We start from the raw sequence: 13,103 nt of genomic DNA on the forward strand, positions 1-13,103 counted from the left end.
AAGAAAGGACCAAACCTCCTGAGTATCATCTCGTGATCTGTATTGGGAAAACAAAAATTTAATGTACAAGTGAAAAAGGTCTATTGCATTCAATCCAAAGTTCACTATATATGCACAGAAATATAGATATTTACGCTTACATGTATTTGTCTTCTGTAATGCAGTGTGGTTTCACCATTATGGCAAAACATGTTGTGATAAAATACTTATCAAAGAAACCTCCTTTTAGCCTGAAAAAAATACAGAACAATTCACATGACACAGTTCGTGTAGTAACTGGATTGCTTGAGTTGCTCTGGAGATAAATTGAAAATTGTCCAACCCCGAACAGGTTGTTACAAACTAAATCTTGTCCAAAATAAGCGTCACTCGCTCATTTCTTTTCTATCTCCACGAGAGGCAAAGTGAAACTGTGCACAGGTACAAAGCCAGAATCCAGAATCTGGAAACCAGAATTATCCACAATTTGTGAGAACTACAACAACTTACCCACTCCTAATACACTCTGCTATAATCCGGGCCCCACACTCAAGTATTTAACTCTGAGGAAATTTAAATTGTAAAATGGATCTGACCTTGTTTTTCTGGATATTTAAACTTATGCATGGTGATGGCATCATCAAGCTAAGGCAGTGAACATTACAATAAAGGAAACATGTTTATTTTCCTTATTTTTTCACCTGCCTTGGTACAAAAATACCCAAGTCTGTGCTCTAAGGAAAATTTCGGGGAGCCCTTCAAGCTCCCACTCATTTCAGCTGGGGCGCCCAGCCCTCCAAGTTGGTTGCCCGAATTAATTAATTATTTATTTAATTAATTATCTGAGATCAACAACGCAGCAAGATCTTCATCCATCTCTCTCTCAAAAAAACATTGCTGCTACTTCTCTGATGATCGTCAAACTCGCTAGTGCAAGAAAAACCCACAACCCGTCAAATTTTTCACGCCATACTTGAGAAAGACGAAAAAGGTGGCAATGCCACCAATGTCTTTTAAGTTTAAAAGGGAAAAAGTAAAGATTGCGGCAGGTTTATGTAAAAAGGTTCGGGTTTAATAGAGGTAAACCTTTTTACTGGTTAGTTGGGTTGAAAATAAATTTTAAACGTGAATCAATGCTGCTTGATTCCCGCGGAGATTTTGTGAAAACTGCAGTGAAACAATGAAACCACCGCGGCCCAAAAGCTATCATTTTTTTCTCTTAGCAAGTCATCTTGATCTGGACGAAAATCATCGCTACAGGACAGAACTAAAGTATTTTTTCCTTGCATTATCAGTAAAATGTTTATTGGAATGAGCTTTTTGTTTGGGCGAAGCGCCAGTCACAGCGTTATTTGTTTAGGGCACGGAATGATTTGTCACGAAGCAAAGACAACGCAGGATTGCTCTTTCTTTTTTTTTATTTCGTTATTTCGTATACAGGGGAAAAACAACCATAACCTAAATATATTTTAGTCAAGCAGGCACAGCAAGCAGCAAGTCTCTGGTTCATACAGAAGTAAATTGCACTGCTCCGCCGGCCGCGCTTTACCGCTGTCAGAGCAGAAGTAACAACTCTTTTTTTAAAACTATAACCAAGAAATGCCAAACTCCATGTTCCAAATTTAATGCTATTTTTTGAGAAGGAATCCAAATTTGTGCTTTGCCGTCACATGCAAAGTCACGATTGTTTGGTACGAAGATGAAACATTTTCTGAGAGGTTTCGTAAACTGTAACCACCAGCATATTAAAATTTTTAGCTGCCTTATCTGCAAGAAATACAATAAGCCAGAGTGCCCGGCCGGGCGACCGCGTAATTTTTTTTACTCGCCACTCGCTTTTATGGAGCGTCTTGTTCCATTGACGACTGTAATTCTCAGAAATAATAAGAAAGAAATGAAACTGTTGTTCATAATGAATAGTGTACCACTGTCACTAATGTCAAAAAATTAAACAAACAAAATAAAAAACTTAATAACCAACGTTTCGGCATCATGGTGACGCCATTCTCAAGGCACAGTGAGGGATTATTTATGCGGAGATTTAGTTTTCTTTAGTATTAGTGAATATCTTTGTGCCACACGAGTCCGTTTGCATGTTAGAAGGGTTTGTAAATAGGCCATTTCCGAGTTCATGTCTGCCTCCTCTTCAAAGCGAGTCTAAGTGCGAAGTTTTTCTTATTAAAATTAGTTCATTCATATGTAAAGTAGAACTAATTACCATCACAAAAACTTCGCACTTAGACTCGCTTTGAAGAGGAGACAGACATGAACTCGGAAATGGCCTATTAGGATCAAGAGTATATTTAAAATGCAGATATCATATTACTATATCTGAAACTGAAAAGTCGACTCGGGTCACAATCAACTTCAAGCAATGTTATGATTGAAACACATTAACTTTTTGTCCAATTATTCATTTTCAAGTCAAATTATCCAACATTTAAAATTTGCAACTATTTTTACCCATTTCTGCCATCAAGGCTGCTTTATGCACTCATATTTTTGGCTCCACCTTGTTTGCATGTGAGCTTTTGTTGAAATGTATAAGGCCCAAAGGGCCGGAGTTCTTTTTTTCTACTAAAGTACTTGAGCTGGCAACCAAATCTGAAAAGTTAGGGGCCAGCTGGCCCCCTAGGGTTTTGCCTGAAAGTCGAGCACTGTGAGTGAACTTTAAAGTCATTGGCTTGTTTCAAAACTATTCTTTATTGGGATGTGATTTTGTTGTTATTTTTGTTGTTACAGAGACTGCTGGAGAAAAGGAGTTCAAGCCTGGAATTGTTGAGTCATGGTGCCTTTCTCCTGTAGTTGATGAAGAAGAAAGATTACTTTGGAGTGAACTAAAAAGGTCTTTTACACTCTCTTGTGAAAGTGAATGTTCTCAGTATACCAACAATAATGTTGCATAACCACATGACAAGAAATAGAATACAAAGTTATAATGTAGTCTTAATTATTATGTGATTAAATCGGTGTTCTGTCTTATCAAAGGAGAGAATGCAAGCCTCAAGTACATTGTGTTGATGGTTTAGCAACACCCATGAAAGACCTGAAAATTCTTTACTACAGAAAAAATGAAAAGACAAAACTTGAAGTTGTCAAACAGCCACTAACATGCAAAAGCAACAGCCAAGGAATTCTGAAGAAATTACAAGGACAAAAAGATGTGATCAAGACAAGGTACAACAATTATTGCAATGTAATACATATATACATGCACAAGACGTCCTGTACTTTCTGGTCTTGACCCGCAAATACTGTATATGGCAAAGGTACTCTGTAAAACCTGGATGCAACATAATTTAAATGCTGATGATCCCTCACAACTCTACATATTCTTTTCACTTTGTAATTCCTTGTCCAAATTGAATACATTAATTTTAGGTGGGTGTACTGATTTGAAGAAACCACCTGGCCGGTAGTTACATTTTGCTGACCCCCTAGTCCATGGACTAGTGTGAAGTACTCTGTGTCTCACGTGCACGCACCAAGATCCCGTACACCTACATATTGAATGGTACTCCACTGACCACACCAAATATCTTGGTATCCTCATTTCATAAGATCTTAAGTGGAATAAACACATAGATGTAACAATAGCCAAAGCCAATCACTCTCTCGGGTTCCTGAAATATAATTTGAAAGTTACTTCAAGTGGTTTGTGTGCACATGGAGCTTGTACACCCTCAGATTGACTACAGTGCAGCAATTTGGAACCCTAGACCAGGTGTTGAAAATAGCGTCGCCCACAAGAAAGAAATGGTACTTTAAGGCAGGCCGCTAGGTGGACTCTAAAGAGGTATCACAATACCTCTAGCGTCTCCAACATGCTCCAGGACCTTGGCTGGAGGTCACTAGAACAAAGGAAAGTGGATGCAAGACTCTCTCTCTTGTGCAAGATCCACAGTGGACATGTTCCAATTAACGCCTCCAAATACCTCCGACCGATGATACGTAGATCCTGGCATTCCCACAATAATAGTTTCATCCCCCTCTCTACCAGTACCTTGTCTCACCGCTTATCCTTCTACCCCAGAACTACATGTATCACTCAATGGAACAGTTTACCACAGTCTATTTTTGATACTAGTCTGATAACCCTAACTCATTCAACTCAACTCAGTCCTGTAAATTAGTTACCGGTATTTTTCCCCGTTATTTCTTGTTTGTGTATTTTATTCATTTTTTGACTACCCCGTTGACCCCAGTTGTTAATCTTCATGAAATAAGGGTAGGCTGTAATGGTAAATAAATGTAAGTAAGGCGTTATGCTCATGCATGAATCAGGATGTTTACTAGGACAGAAACTTCATATACTTCCTCACATTAATTAAAAATTATTTAGTCATGTTTAGCTAGCTACCATTATGTATACAAGCACTTTGATTTAACTATTAAAGCTGAATGTAATCAAGTCTTGAGTGTATTCAAGTCTAGTCTATTGGACTCTTTGTGACCTGGTAACCCCTGAGTACTGTAACAATGAGTAGCGTCAGCACTTATCCTAATTTAGCCATGTCGTTACCAACACTTTACAACTATACCATCTCCTTGCAGGTTGCTTTGTACGCAGAAAGTCAGGAATAATAATTAAAAGAATTATTATTATTATTATTACTATTAGTAAATATTATCATTATTATTATTGTTATCATCATCATCATTATGATGAACCTTATTGCTTTATTACAGTACATGCACTTTACACATGTATATTGTTGTTATGGTAACTATAGAAAAATTCTTTGCTGCATCTGCATGTAGATACGGTAGTTTTAATAGATACTTTATTAACTAAAACACTGCATTCACAAGCTGAATTTTACTTACAATAGATTAACATAAAATAACAATTATATTATGAGAATTATTTTGTGAAAGATTTCTCAGAAGACTAAATGTTTATGTTCCATACGCTTATTTCATAATAAAATTCTTACAACGTCATGTGTCACAAAGGGGGTGAACAAACTCCCTTGAATTCCTGAGCAAATAGTTCAAAGTGCTAGCAGGTAGGAGGAGCTTCCAGAACCTACTTGTATGCTGTTCATTTGAGTAACCTTGCTGAACAAGCGTACATGAGAATGAAATGTATACATATGGCGTAAAACAGTTTTACAAATGTGGCTCTCATGGTGCGGTAACTAAGTGGCTACTGTATGCATCATGCTCTTGATGTGTAAGTGATTTGGTTGAAAAATCACCCACTCGCCTGAAAAAGGCAAAAAAAAAAAAAAAACATCTTAATGACATCTTGAGGGCTGGGTGATCTCGGACTGACGTGATTGAGTTATTTTAATAGTGCAAATGAAGTCAGCAACACTCTCCAAAGCAGCATTAACAAGGATGATAGAAGTACAATTGATCCCCTTGTTCAAATGAACGAAAGCAGCAAGTGTCTCATAGAAGAACATAACCAAACTTCATGTACAACTGATGAAGAAACTAAGAATCTCACATGTCATGCTGAAGGTGAGTTTTAAAACTCGACCATGAAAAACACTTGTCAGTAATTACTGAAACAAAACCGTGAGAATTTTTTGCAATGAGCACTAGTAAAGTTGTATATTATTTACATCCAAATAATAATTATTTTTCTTCTCAATATTTTGTATCCCATAGATGAGTCTCATTTAATCAGTGCAATTTGTTCCATCTATGACAAAGTCCTTTTTGAGGTAACAAAATGTCTCTCTTTTATGCAAGTACATGAACTGTACATGTAAGCATGTTAAAGAGGACTTAAGTTTTCATGTACAGTAGAAATTATGTGCATTTGAAGAGTGAGATTATTGAAGTATGACATGTAACTATGATATTATGGTGCTATTGGACCAAGGTAAAAGTAATTAGTGTTGACATTGCATACTAAAGTCAGACTTGGTCGATTTTTTAGTTGATGGCTGATGAAGAGTTAATTAAGCCTTCCCCACCTGAGAGTGAGTATTGCAGATTTTACTCACTGATTGGGGATGCTTTAGTTTGTAACTGGGTTAATAACATCTACATGTAGATGAGGTCCACTCAAAAAACTACATGTATGTCCCCTTTAATGCATTCAGGCTAAACTTGTTAATCTAATCATTGAGTAATTGAGTTTGGAAGCTTTTGTTAAAGACTTCTTATAATTTGTTATAATTGGGTAAAATAGAGAACCAGTTATCTTAACTTTGGGAAAATACATTAGCAGTTCTGCAGGGAGCGTAATTTTGACTGTATAGAAACCATTAGGCAAGTAATACAGAATTTGCTGATTTGGAATTATTAGAGTCAGAATTTCTCTCAGAATCAGAATCGATGACAGCATTGAGTGCAAAAAGATCAAGGCCATACAATCAGGCTGCAATTTGTCAAGATAAACTTTTACATGTAGTTGTACGGAAGTTTCAAACACTATTATCGAACTGGCCATGATCGTCAGCTGTATTTACACCATAATATCGCAAAATGAATTAATTTTATGCACATTATGTTGCCTAGAAGTCATCCAAATGCTCATTTTATTTTCACTTTAACATATTTTTATCTTGTCATTCATTCTTTTGTCAGGGTGGAAGTGTCCCAACAGAAATCACCAACATAATGATGTCAGTCTCAAATTTTTATCAGAAGGATGGCAATGAAAGGAAGAAGGTGATGCGAGACAAAAGCTTTTGAACTAATCTTTTACTTACTCTTGATGGACTTTTATTTAAAAGTCATAGCAGTGTGTGCAGAGCAACCGTATTCAACAGTTTCTTTTACAAAAGGCTATTTCTTAGAATTACCATGTAAGAGTATTTCATTTAGTTGTGTTTCAGTCCACGATGAACAGCGCAAGTTGTCATAACATGTCATTGATCCTTCTCAACTTTCACTTGCACTATGCCAAAGAAATTACCCTCATCTGTAGAAAATCCTTGTTAATGACATGGCCTGAGGATATAGCATTCCCTTATTTCTAGCACTTTAAGGAAAGAAAAATGAAGAGTCTGTAAGAAACAAAAATAAAAGAATTGCATATATTTTCATATAATTTATTATTATCAAGTGATGTCAACAAGCAATCAAGCAATAATTGTTAATTAGTCAATTATGCGGAAATTTTTGGCCATATTATGCGGAAACATGCGTTGATTATGCGGAAATTACACCGGATTATGCGGAAACTTAAACAAGTTATAAAACTAATAATTAGGCCTGTCCAATGTATTTACATGCTTACGGTAAATCCGTAATCGAAATTGCAACCAATACAATCGCATTTGTGACTGAATTTTTGCCCTTTGTGATTAAATTACATGGAGGAGTCATCAATTTGCGACCAGCTTTCACCGTTGAAATAAAAGGGTTAGCAGTTGGGATTTTCCCGCAACTTTTGGTAAAATAAATAAAGCGATAAAAAATTATTTTGTTTCTCATCATGAATTTTGTTTCAATTTGGAGATAATGGAGCAAAATTGTAATACCTTTGGAGCGCGATCCATTCCCTCGATCATTGACTTAAAGTGCGTTTGATTCACCGTATTCCGGAATAAGAATACGTGAAGTGATGAATTCAAAACGGTATGTCTGGTGTTTTGAAGCAACAAGGATAATAAAGATATGTTTAAAATAGCATTTTAGCAGGTGTTCGACGTTTTTAATGTGAATCTCCGTAAAAACGAAGGACTTCTAACTTGTATTCCATGTAATCCTATTCCGGAATACGGTCAATCGAACGCGCCCTTATGTTTTTGAGGATGTTAAGGAGCTGCTTTATCACTAATATCAGATATTTCTTCTGTTTTTTGCGGAAAATATTGGAATTATGCGGAAGATGCGGATTTCAGTGAATTATGCGGATCCGCATTGCCGCATCCTGTCAGATGCCATGATTAGTCCTGTAACTTGTACAGTTGTAGAAGTTGCATTATGATGATCAGAAGTGTAACTTGCATCACAAAGTCATGTATTTTTAGTCAAGTTCCAATCATCCAAAAACATGCAAAATAATATTTACGTGGGATGCCATAGGCATACTACGTTATAATTTTTCTTCTTCATAGTTACAAATGTGCATACCCCATGGATAGTAGATTACCTGCTTGATATTCCAGGGATAGTAGATTACCTGTATGATACAACTGGGGCCATTGTGCCCTGAACTTGGGCCATCGCGCCCCAAGAGCAAGTAAGTTCCCACTGATCCATGAAAGCAACTGAGATCAGGTGATGGTTTGCTTTATATTTAAAACTTTCGTGTGATTTTGAAAGTGGTGGCCACCTGTTTTGACCACATGAAGCAAGACTTTACTTTTTTGGTTCATTCATGGACACTGTGGATGAGAGACATTGTGATGAAACAGATGTACAGGTGTAGATAGAATTTGCAGTAGTGATTTCACAGTTCGGATCACCTCCTAGAAAAAAAATTGAAAATAACTGCCATGAAGTTGATCAGGTACAAAATTAATGTACAAAGAAAATGAATAATTAAATAGCATTAGATCACAAGTCTACTTCCAGGAAAATTGTTTCCTGTATCTAATACCGGTAGTTCGTGACATTCTGATTGTGAGGATCAGGAAATCATAACAACGTGCCTGGGCTGAGTAGCTGAGACGTTGGCAGGAAGGACTCTAGTTCAAGTATTCATTTTCCAGAGTCTAGTCGAAGCTTAGTACAAGCCGCAAGGGTGATGAGCTAAGTTCACAGTTCATTTCACATAGCATGCATCAACAAAAATGGCAAGAATTCCTTTCTCAGGACACTGAATGCAAGCAAAATATGAGCAACACTTAAAAGAATATTGTTCATTTCCGCGTCACACAAATATCACGCCAAGAAAAAAAATTGCTTACCATTCAATAAATTAAGTCAAGAAATTGAAGTATTGTAGAAGGGTAATAAACAATAGCGTGTCTAAGTTTTAGGGCTGTGCGATATTCCAAACTGCACTTATTCAGCGAGGGGTACCGGTACCACTCAAATTATAGTATTTAGTATACATGTAGGAAACACCTTGGAGTTTACTATGGCTTTCTCAAAACATTTTTCTCTCTGCATGCTTGACTTGAAAACATTTGCACAGACACGTCTCTTGACATATTGGTTATTCAGAACTCACCCTGCGAGCAGAGCCTCCATTTGTCTTTTTCTTTACTGAGAAGAACGCCAAATCGAGCAAGCAAAAGAAAGGCTCTGCTAGCAGGGTGTTCAGAACTCAAAAACACATGGCGAATCAATATTTTTGTGTACGTGACGTGTGTCTCAAAAGCAATCCAGATGTCACACATTGTAGCAAAAAATTGAAATTCAAACTGCTCTATTTTCACAACAAAGCATGCTACTGAGCTGAAAATAGGCCAGTAGATATATCTTTAAAAAGGTCTTTTACCTGATGAAGGTAAGAACTCAATTTTTTGAATAATTTAAGTTGTTCCTGATGTCACATGAAAACCAAGAAAACAGCATGAGTTGTGACACTGATGAATAATAAAGCAGCTGGCTTTTGTATTATAACATCGTCAAAAAGTGAGAAATTTTGACTTTGCAAAAGCAATGGTCAACCTTAGCAACAAAATAATTTATAAAAGAAATTTAATTTAGCAAAAAGACATGTGGCATTCTGTCCCAGAGCACTCGCTGGCTTTAAGAGTCAATGTGCATGCTGACTGCACTGTTTAGGGATTATTCCATCACCATTCCTCCCAATACAGGAAACAAATACGGTACTTGAAAAGGATATTAAAGAAAAGCCTTAAGCAACTAAATATAAAAAAAGAAATCAAATACCGATACTATTCTACTTTGTTTTAACACAAACAAAGCAACCGATCTCCAGTCAGTATTCCAAAGAAATCTCACCTTGTTGAACTGGCATTCTTCAAAAAGCTTTTAAATTACAAAAAGTAAATTCTGATGATTATTGCTGTGCTGATTGTTGCCATTTGCGAATTAAGCATTAATAACAATAAATACCTCAATTTTTGTTTTTACTAGAAGTTCCTGCTAGTTAAATTACACTGATTCATCTTTCTGGTAAACTCTCATTATTTTCCGAATTCTACCTGTAGTTGTAGTTAACTGTAACTGTAGTAACTGGACAATTTGTGTTAACTGTTTATGCATCCGGGTACGCCCTTGTAGAGTGTAGGCGTCTTGTTGATCATAAAAGCGAACAGTTTTCAGATATGTGTAGCATCATACTGAAGCCCAATTAAGAAAAATTAATTGGTGATATATTGTCTTCAGATGTTTGCTAGTCTTCATACTCATCATAAATCTTGTCATCAATGCTTTAAGACTTACAGCAGTGAATTAAGATCCCCCCCCTCCCTCTCCCCATTGTTCTAGAAAGAATTATTTAGAGAACAAATGAGTCAACAACTCCTTCAGTGTCTTTCCAGCCATTTCCTTATAATCTTGCCAAGTGTCTTAAAATGTAATCATCTCCATGTGAAGTCCACTTAGCATGACTGCCAAGTTTTTCTCTCTGTAAAATTCTATTGATGGGCAACGGAGACCAAAGAGTGGTTGGTCAACAGCAATTACTGGCATTTGGGATGGATTTACATGTAGATCGAAGGTGTTTGGTTTGTCATACTGCTTTAATGGAGTGAGCAATCATGCAAAAATTGAGTGTGGTAGTACTGATATCACAGCTGGTTCATGCAATTGGTTGATGCGACAATGGCACTGTTTGCTTCTTCTGTTGATCAGCATGAAAATGAATGGTTTCAGATGGTAAAATACATCTACATCTTTCAAAGTGCTATTTTGTGTGACACTCTTCTGTTGATCAGTGTGAAAATGAATGGTCTCAGATGGTAAAACACCTGTACATCTTTCAAAGTGCAATTTTGTGTGACACCAAGGACCTAAATCACTGTTTAAATTAGTGGCCAACATTCTTGTATGGTGAGTAGAGCCAGTTGATTCTGATATCTTTGGTGCGCTGGGGATGTTATTGAATACCATACATTTGTCAAAAAAGGGTGTTAGTGTGAGTTCCTGGTCTTTGGTCTTCATCTCTGGTCTCCTTACATTTTGCCCTGTAATGCTAGCAATTAGATGTACATCCAATTAAATTGCCTCTTTTTGAAGGCAGCTTTTTATCTTTACTTGAGGAGCAGAGTTTAGGGGGTTCTTTGTGACATCAAAAATTATCTGTATTCCGAGACACAAGTGACGTTGAAGTTTTTGCAAAGAGCAAGGTGACACTGTGGCCCTTAATGACAATGGGAGCGCATATAATTACATGTACTGGTACTTGCATTTCTGGACATATCTTTTCGTAATCCAAGTCTTCATTTTCCTCACACCTTCCCACACTGTGAGACAAATGAAATTGAAAATTTAGTCTGTTGCTGGTGGTTAAAAGCAAGGTTTTTGTTACATGTAAAATCAAAGAAACTTGCAGTAAGCTGGTGCTGGTGTATCCCTTTAAGGAGAGGCTTGCTCGATCAATTCATACCCAGCATTATCCTATGAAATTATGAAGGTGTTGCTCTACTCTTTTGTGTCCGGTGAGGTGATCCTGCAGTCATGTAGGAACAAAGGCACTATGGAGCATTGAATGGCCTGACTTCGTATGAAAGGCAGATTTTAGTAAATGTGTAATACGGTACCTATTATCAGGTGATAAATATTATAAATATAATAAACAAAGATCCAGAGTTACATTGGAGTCATGGCTGTAAGTTGTTCCTTAGCAAAGTAACTATTTTTATGTCACCAATAATAGTTTTTTTTTCTCTCTGGACTAGGACTTTATCTCACAATTTCTAATTGAAAATGTTCTCCTAAATTTGGTAAAACTGCGAGCAAAGTATGAAGGTTCTGGTACTGGATGCACAAAAGAACACCAAGTCAAAGAGTAAGTCAAAGAGCAAGTACCTTTCACCATAACTAATGACGCTAATACACTTACACGTACCTTGTAGCTAGAAATAGGTTGTGAAATATGCTTAGACTTAAAGGGTCACTGCTTTGTGTTGGATATCAAAATTGGGTGTGCACCAGTTACATGCATTTCTGGATAATTATAAGTGCTACGTGTAACTCAACTCACAGGCTGCTGTGATCAGTGTCTGTTTTTGCCTTTACTCTTCTGGACACTGTGAAGGTTTTTCATGCCATAGTGATTTGCCATGATTTGCATATCTTTTCCTGTCAAAACAACGACATGTATTTGTTCATTCTATCGAAATTGTAATTAAGTGATAAATGCTCATCTCTTTGATTTCCCTAGATACCAGCTGCAAGTCCTTCTTAGAATAGAGATAGCAGCTCTTGCCAAATGTGATGATCAAAGTAACTTGGTTCAAGAGGTTGTTTGTAATAATTGTTATTAATGCCTTAAAGTTTCCCATTACTGAGAAAATTTCTGATAATCTCACATAAACCATTTGATTGCAAATGTTCCTGCTACCTTTGAAGTCCCTTCTTTCTCAGCCTAGACAATATCCCAAATCCCATTCAAATTCATTCAAAAGAGAGAAATAAAACCTCTTGTTATCTTCTGCATGACTCCAGGCTTGCAACCTTTTGCAATAAGAAAGTGCATTGTCTCAAATGATATTAAATTGTGATTTCCTTTTATTTTACAACTGTTTGTTTGTCTATGCAGGTAACTGATCTGTTGCGGGCCCTCTCGTTTATGAAGGACCCAGATTTTCTTGCTACGTTTCTAAGTGAAGAAATCCTGAGCATGTAATGATAAATTCTTGCATAAATTACCTACAATAATCAAAAGGCTAGGCTCACTGACCACTGGACCTGAGGCTTTTCTTTTTTTTTCCTTTGAGTCTCGTCAAAAACATAATTTTATGGTCTAATAAATAATACAGGCCTTCCGAAAGTAGTGATCTTTACCTCATGAGAGTACTTTTAATAATTTAAAGAGGCTAATGTCATGTGGGTATCTTGCAGAGATTCATTGAAATCTTTAACTTATTATGAGTTTTCGTCTTGAAAATGGTACTTTAGAATTCTTTTACTGATAGCATTTATCTTAACAACACAAACAAGATAATTCTGCATGAGCAAAAAAGGCCTTCATACTCGTGAGTTGTTGTTCCATTCTACTTTTTGAGCATTTTGGGTGGGGCAAAATAACATCGTTATTTTTTCAAGACATTACTCTTTTAATTCCCCGTTTCCAA

The 13,103-nt window shown here is 36.5% G+C and overlaps 1 protein-coding gene across 1 annotated transcript in view; it reads left to right on the top strand.

The window, feature by feature from the left end:
* The window catches only part of LOC137991309 (treslin-like), a 36,619-nt gene extending 23,964 nt beyond the window's left edge, over positions 1-12,655 (top strand). The window contains exons 5-12 of the mRNA XM_068836419.1: positions 2,722-2,824; positions 2,968-3,156; positions 5,279-5,448; positions 5,599-5,654; positions 6,526-6,609; positions 11,706-11,815; positions 12,191-12,269; positions 12,569-12,655. Coding sequence (XP_068692520.1) covers positions 2,722-2,824; positions 2,968-3,156; positions 5,279-5,448; positions 5,599-5,654; positions 6,526-6,609; positions 11,706-11,815; positions 12,191-12,269; positions 12,569-12,655 — 878 coding nt within the window. The remainder of the gene's footprint in view (positions 1-2,721; positions 2,825-2,967; positions 3,157-5,278; positions 5,449-5,598; positions 5,655-6,525; positions 6,610-11,705; positions 11,816-12,190; positions 12,270-12,568) is intronic.
* Positions 12,656-13,103: the final 448 nt, after the last annotated feature.

This window comes from Montipora foliosa, chromosome 2, assembly GCF_036669935.1.
Source record: "Montipora foliosa isolate CH-2021 chromosome 2, ASM3666993v2, whole genome shotgun sequence".
In the NCBI taxonomy this organism is placed as follows: Eukaryota; Metazoa; Cnidaria; class Anthozoa; order Scleractinia; family Acroporidae; genus Montipora; species Montipora foliosa.